The 7,573-nt window shown below is 43.9% G+C and overlaps 1 protein-coding gene across 2 annotated transcripts in view; it reads left to right on the forward strand.

Moving 5' to 3' along the window:
* Nucleotides 1-2,204: 2,204 nt before the first annotated feature.
* Nucleotides 2,205-7,573, forward strand: part of RTF2 (replication termination factor 2) — a 40,620-nt gene continuing 35,251 nt past the window's right edge. The window contains exons 1-3 of one of the 2 annotated variants that reach the window (XM_070589617.1): nt 2,205-2,530; nt 5,630-5,724; nt 6,420-6,513. In XM_070589617.1, coding sequence (XP_070445718.1) covers nt 2,462-2,530; nt 5,630-5,724; nt 6,420-6,513 — 258 coding nt within the window. In that variant the 5' untranslated portion in view covers nt 2,205-2,461. The remainder of the gene's footprint in view (nt 2,531-5,629; nt 5,725-6,419; nt 6,514-7,573) is intronic. The other variant, XM_070589618.1, reaches the window with a different exon arrangement.

Here is a 7,573-nt window from a genome sequence, read left to right on the forward strand (position 1 = left end):
CAACCCTCAACCGTTTAGAAGTCTGAAATATTTGGGAACTATTGTAACAGGCCGTAGAAACAATTAAAGTCCTGGTTCTTAGCTGGAGCCTCAGGGCGCTGTGAACAAAACACATGCACTTATAAGCTGAAGCAAAATTTCCCATGTACTAAAGGATATTTTTCAGGGGAATAAGTCCAAAGTTTTCATCAAATTCTCCAACAGCTCCAATGATCCCAAAAAGGTTCAGAAATCCTGGCTTTGCTAGAAGGTGAGGGTTTTCTCTTTCATGATTTCATTTGTCTCCCACCCTGCAAGTCCACAGCTTGACTAGGGGAAAGGTGTCACAAGGATCCTTCTAAGGGAATATCATTTATTAGTTCGTTCAACAAAGGCAGTGGAAAGAAGCAGCAGATAAGGGCACCTGTTTCCCAGTGTGGGTGGGAGAACAGAATGGCCGAAATTAAGTAAAGCGCTGAATATAGGGCCTGACACGCAGCCAGCTCTCAACACAAATGAGCTGCTATTGATGATAATAAACCATACAGAAATTTTAGCGTGTACAGTCTGTAGCACAGAGCAGCCCAGAGACCAATATTCTAAAAGAGGAAACCAAGGAGGAAGAGAAAAAAAAATCCAGCTGCCTGAGCTTCAACGCTCGCACAGCTGGCACCGCTGGGTGTCAGCAGCAGCTTTGAGGGGTGGGAGGAGTGAGATTAAAGAACATGGTGTTTGTACTTAGATGGGCCTCATCTGAGAAAGTCCCTCAGCTTCTACTCACCTGCTGTGTGCCCCTGACCCAAAACACCTCGTATGTCTGCGTCCCGGGTGTGTCACGCCTCCAAACCTCCCAGTGTATAGTCACGGTTTAATAGAGAGCAGCTATTTTTATTTTTTCTTCCCCAAGTGAACTTGGTGAGGGGCAGGTTTACTTGCCAGAAAAGAGCACGGGTTTGAGAGTCTATCTAAAGATCCTTAGGTTTCTGCCGTTCTGGATCTGATTTTCTGTAGAGAAAACTAATCTTGGAAACATTCTCAGCTCTCACTTACTAGCCGTGTGACCTTGGACAAGTCGTTTGATCTTTCTAGCTTCTGTTTCCTCACCTGTAAATGGGATTCTTATCAGTCTTAGGGTCTGCCAAAACTGGGCTTGTCTGGCCTCTCTGAAGGAGTCTGCACTTTCTTTTGGTTTATCCAGGAAATTAATATCCAGTGTGCCAAAGACTCCTCCAGGCACTGAAGGTGCAATGGAGAATAAAACAAAGTCCCTACCCTCACAGAGGTTACAATTCTTGTGACTGGCCTAAAAAATCATAAGCCAATGAGAGACCAACTGATTAAAGGGTTTACATATTCCTTAATTCCCATTAATTGCAGTAACAGATAACCCAATCTCACAGCCCTTCAAGTTTTCCTATCCACAAATTTTCTGTTCCCACATGGGAATATTTTCAGCTTTTTATGATTCCCTTTGGTCAACAGGCTAACGACCAACCACAAAGGTCCACCTTGCTTGCAGTAGATAGGCCGTCCCCTAATATTTATAGCAATTAAAGAAACAAACGGAGAGACACTCAAAAGCATGACAGCAAACAGTCATGGATTTCAGCAGGGCTTTTGCAAAAGACTTGTGTTCTCATTATAGATGCAATACAGCCTGTCTCTTGGAAAAGGCATGGAAACATCAGTGTACCTTTTATATCTGCGTCTGTTTTTGCTTGTCTGCTTTTCAAGAAATAAAAAATTTTAGCTTGGGCTTCAGGAGGCTGTGAATGAAATACACACATGTACAAACTACGCAATATTTCAAATACATACAATGTACCTGGCAGTATCAGGAAGTTTCAGGCCTTAGACAGAGACACTTACTCCTCCAATATCTCCTTTAACATCCTTCACAGGATTTGTTGTTGAGCGCTTAGGTCACAGTCAGCGCTCAATAAAAAGGTATGCTCTCCTTTAAACACATAAACCTTAACTGAAATAACAGATCCCATTGATACGCATCATTAATTGCATTAATAAAACGCAGCTCCTTCCCTCGACGCGTTCCCAGGCTCGGGAACGCAGACCCACAGTGACACAGGCTGGGTGGTGGCACGGTGCCCAGGTCAGTGGGCGCTCCTGAGTCACCCCCGCCCGCGCCGCCCCGGCTCCCCGCCCTCCGAGCGCGAGCGAGAGATTGCGATCGCGCAGCAGAAATGCAGCGCCGCCGGAAACAGGAAGCGACCGGCCGCAGCCACTCAGACCCGGCTAAGCTCCGCAGCCCACGTCGCACGCGAGGCCCAGCTCGCTCTCCGGGGCCACGCCCAGCGCTAAGTGACGCTTTCCATGGCAACCGAGGCTTGGCAACCGCCCCGCCCCGCTGCGTCGCGGCGGGCGTGTGCGTCACCGCGGCGCGCCGGAAGTGACCGGCGCAGTCGCCGGGGACCCCGGAAGTGACCGTTGTGGGTGGTTGCTGTTGACTGACTCCTGGCCTGCGATGGGTTGCGACGGGGGAACAATCCCCAAGAGGCACGAACTGGTGAAGGGGCCGAAGAAGGTTGAGAAGGTCAGCCACGTGGGCCGGGTGGGGACTCGGGGTGGTGAGACCCCCTAGGGAGCGAGGGGAGGTGGAGCGGGGGGAGCCAGCGGGGTTCCAGACACAGCTGCGCTTATTCATCCCATTCCGGGAACTGAAAATTAATAACAACGTTCATAACGGACCTTTATTGGGTGCTTGCTATTGCCATTCACCCGGCAGTACGCTTAATGTGGGGTATCTCCTGTAATTCCCACAACAGCCCTGTTAGGACGTACTGTCATTCTCCTCGCTTTTCAGACATGGAAATTGAGTATCAAGAGGAGAAAGTTGCATAATTACTAAGTGACAGAGCCAGGATTTGAAGCCTATGTGCCATTAGTAACAGTGATCCAAATGGCCGCTGTTTATTGAACTTTGTGTACACTAACCTGATTTTCTCAGGGAAGTCTTCCCAAACGTCCCCTTAACCGCCATGAGATCAGGTCCTTCTCTTGAAAACTCTCTTACCACCCTGTGCGCTGCTCATGGTTGATTAATGTCGGTCTCAGGGGATGGTAAGCTCCTGGTGGTAGAAACTAGCCTTTTCCCGCCTCTACAACTGGCACAGTTCCTGGCACAGTAAATTTAGTGAATAATCCCTAATTATCACAGGTAATTGAGCAAATTATGTGTAAGAATTTTCATGCTAATGACAAGGAAATTGAGTCAGTAACGTGACGAAGATCATACAACTGGTCGGTAATGAAGCCAGGATTCCCATCTGTTTATTCAGGACTTCAAAGTTAGCACTAGCAGTTACTTTTTAATAATAGAAGCATGCAAAGCACCTAATACAGTGCCTGGCACACATCGGTGCTCCCTGTATTCTCCATTCAGCAACCAGAGAATTCTTTTTAAAAGGTAATCCTGTATATCACTACTGTATTTAAAACACTCCAGAGGCTTCCCGTCATATTTGGAATAAAATCCCATAAGGCCCTGTGTGACCTGATCCCCTGCGTCTTTTTCCACCTCATTTTCTGCTCCTCTCCAGCTCTTGCATTTTGTTCCCGTTACAAAGGCCTTTTTCCTCTACCTGGAGTATAATTTCCTCAACCTGATGTGTTCTTCACTGAGGTATTTGTGTCATTTGTTTCTTTACTGCAATTCAGTTCTTAAATGTCCACTGTAGCTGAAATACACCTTACTTCCAGTCATCTCCGTCCTCTTCTCCCGCTTTACCTTTCTTTACAGTGCTTATCACTATATTTATTTATTGTCTGTCACTCTCCTATTGTGGACAGGGACCTTGTATGTCTTACCTCTGTATCCCCTACAATGTGTCTGCCACACAACAGACACCCAGTAAATGTATTGAGTGCCAGAATGGTTGAACATTCACGTGGATGGACTGTGCCCTCTAACCATATCTCCATCTGCATAGACTCATGCTGGATAGTTGGCACTCAGGAGAGCTTTTGCCAAAGAAGTATTCGGCTCAGTTTTGTTAACTTGTGGCCAGGGCTGAAGAGGAGTAGCTTAATGAAAGGCTTGGCAAGAAACAGGTGTCAGAAGGGGCTAGAAATGAAGAAAGGATGATTGGAAACAACCAGAGTGCTCAGTAGGATGGACTTTTGACATCCTCATTTATTCAACAAATCCTTACGAAGAGCTTAGCATATACACCCTTCTAGGCCCGGGGGGTACAGCAGTGAACAGAGTCCAGCCCTGTGGAGCTTGCATTTCAAATAGATATATAACAATTTAATATTTGTTGATTACTCATATGATGTGTTTGGCCCAAAATTGCTCGGATTTAAGACCTTACCCTGAAAAGAAGAGAGACCTGGGAAAAAATGTTTTCAGGAGTTTTTTCAAGGGACCAATTTTTAAATCCCTGAGTAAGAAGTAATTTATCACTTTTCTCCTTGTCCCCAACTCTCCCAAGTGTTTTTTGAATCAGTAAAGGACTGTGGGGGAAGCCGGAGGGGGCTCCAGAAGGGAGGTCCTGGACTTGCTGAATGTGGCTTTTTGAATCTGCAAAAGATGTAGTAGGTCGACTTCACTGGGGGCGGGTCTCTCTCGGGGCTCTACTGCAGTGTGAATTTTGATAAAAGCTGTTTAAGCTGCCAAAGTGTGGCTCTCAGATCTGGGGAGTGGATAAAATAACAATTGCCGAGTGTGGGTTTTGTTTTGGTTGGTTTGAAATAACAGGTAGTGATTAAAAGCCTGGTCTCTAGAGCCAGCCTGCTGGCTTCTTATCCCAGCTCCTTCGTCTGCTTGCTCAGTGACCTTGGACATGCAGCCTCACCTCTTGGTGCCTCAGTTTCCTCCACAACAAAGGTACAAATACTAAGTCATAGGGTTTTTGTGAGGGCTAAAAGATTAAGTCACAGAAACTGCTTAGCGCGGCACCCGGCACACCATAAATGCTTAAGCAATTGTTGCTAGAAAAATTAAATTTAAGGGAATTTCTCCTTATTTTGTCCTTTTCTCTTCCTCTTTTTTCCCAGATGTGCCATCCTGTTCCATTGTTCAGGTTTGGCATTTTAGGGGGAAAGCATGGGACATGTAATATTATATAGGCAAAAGTATCATTTGTGGGCTATGGAAGTTCTTACATCTGGATTTTCATAGCGTGGGCAAGGATTTGGTATGCTCCCTAAAGAACAGTTTGCAAAAAGCACTTGTGTTAAATTGGTGATTTTATAAAGAATGATATAGCCTTTGTACTGAACTTAAAAAAAAAATGCCTATCTTCTCAATTCTTAGTGCTTAAAGTCTGCTAAAACTTTGGAGCTTTTCCCGTTGTTAGAAATTAGCCTATACTGCTTGTTTTTTCTGTATGGCTTCCTAGCTTACTGTTAGGATATAAATACTAATGTTTAAATGTAGTTTGCATAAGCAATTTAATAATTTGATGTAAACTGTTTCATTGTGGTGTCATGTTTAGAGGGGACTTTATTTGACATAGTATTGATTACTTTGACGTTTTAAATCCCAGCTTCGTGTGTCACTGTCTTTGATTTAAAAAACAAAAATTGTCACAGTGTGCTATTACTGAATAAGCCTTTATGTGAAAGAACTGTGGACCATATGTTTTTCAGAGGTGAAAATTAATTGAAAGGATTTTTTTTCTTTTCTTAGGTTGACAAAGATGCTGAATTAGTGGCCCAATGGAACTATTGTACTCTAAGTCAAGAAATATTAAGGCGACCAATAGTTGCTTGTGAACTTGGCAGGTATGGTTCCTTTACGTAAGATGACTTTTTATTAAATGATTTTAAAAAGAATTTTAATGTGTAAATGCAGTTCTTGATTCACCATATGTGAATTATCTCAAATTTGTGAAGCCTGGGTTATCATCCTCTGTCTCTGAATGTAGATCTGCACTTTCCGATTCAGTTGGGTGTATTTAATCACGGGTCGAAAACTCAGGGGCCAATAGGAGCTAAGTTGTAAACGTAAATGCGTGAAGGAACCCTGTGGGCAGTAGGAAATGATGGGGACTGGGGGAAACTGGAGAGTTCATATCCTGTCTAAAGGGGTAGCTGCTACTCACTTCTAGCCAGTTGTTGCAGTTCAAGAACGTGGGCCTGGTGATTCTGAACTTGTGTGTGTGTGCGCACGCACATGTGTTTTTCAAGAAAAGTTGAAAATGTGTACTTTTGAATTATATTTCCCAATTTTTAAAATCCTTGTTCAGGTCCCATTCAGCCCTCAGACTGCCAGTTTGCAATCCTTGATTTAAACTAGTTTGTTTCTTTCTTTGCTCTGGAAGTAGTTGAGATAGGATTAAATTTACTGTTTTAGTAATGCAGGACATTTCTGTTATCAAAAGTAAATGACTTTGGATTGTGCTCGCTCTAGTCTTCCTCCTCCGTGTGAAGGTCGATTGCTGCCAGAAAGTTTTGACTGGTCCTTCTTGTTGTTGCAGACTTTACAACAAAGACGCCGTCATTGAGTTTCTGCTGGACAAATCTTCTGAAAAGGCTCTTGGGAAGGCAGCCTCTCACATTAAAAGCATCAAGGTGAGACAGGCGATTCTGAAATGCTCCAAGGGTCTCCGTGGTTAAGGTTCATTTTATAGACTTTTTGTGCATTATAGACCGAGCTCAGAAATTTGGAATTCCAGTGCCACGTAGCTGCCTGACAAAGGTGTGATTTGGGCCAGGTGCTCAAAGTTCAAGCCAGAAGTTCCCACACCTGTGCTTCCTGCATTATAAATCTGTTGATTTCACACGTGTGAAAGAGGGGCCAGCCCCGTGGCCGAGTGGTTAAGTTCCCACGCCCTGCTTCGGGAGCCCAGGGTTTCGCTGGTTCAGATCCTGGATGCAGATATGGCACCGCTCTCAAGGCCATGTTGAGGCGGCATGCCACAACTAGAAGGACCCACAACTAGAAAAAATACACAACTATATACTGGGGGGGCTTTAGGGAGAAAAAGGAAAAATAAAATCTTTAAAAAAAAAAAGGGTGAAAGAGCTTTGAAAACTCTTAATGTGCTGTGTAAGTATTGGGAGGCATTATTTATTTTTTTAAATTTACTTTGTAAAATTTTTTATTTATTTAAATTTTGAGGAAGATTAGCCCTGAGCTAACATCCTCCACCAATCCTCCTCTCTTTGCTGAGGAAGATTATCCCTGAGCTAACATCTGTGCCTGTCTTCCTCTATTTTATACGTGGGATGCCTGCCACAGCATGGCTTGAGGAGAGGTATATAGGTCTGTATCCAGGATCCGAACCAGTGAACCCAGGCCACTGCAGCAGAGCGTGTGAATTTAACCCCTATGCCACTGGACCCGGCCCCAGGAGACATTATTTTTGTAGTTAAAACTCAGCTACTTACTTGTTAATTTGGAAGACACTTGTATAAAATTAGAGAATTTTATAGGTAGATTACTATTAAACCATTGTGGTCATCACCTGCTGATTATAGTTCTTTGATAAAAGTGTAAAAACAAGTTTTTTAATAAAGGAAGTTAGTTGAGAGGACAAAATCTTTCAAATCTGGTTAATAGGAGAAGAATTAGAAAAGTAGTGAAGAATTTGGGAACCATCAAGCTTGTCAAACACTTCATCTCACAGGT

Source organism: Equus przewalskii, chromosome 21 (genome assembly GCF_037783145.1).
Source record: "Equus przewalskii isolate Varuska chromosome 21, EquPr2, whole genome shotgun sequence".
Lineage (NCBI taxonomy): Eukaryota > Metazoa > Chordata > Mammalia > Perissodactyla > Equidae > Equus > Equus przewalskii.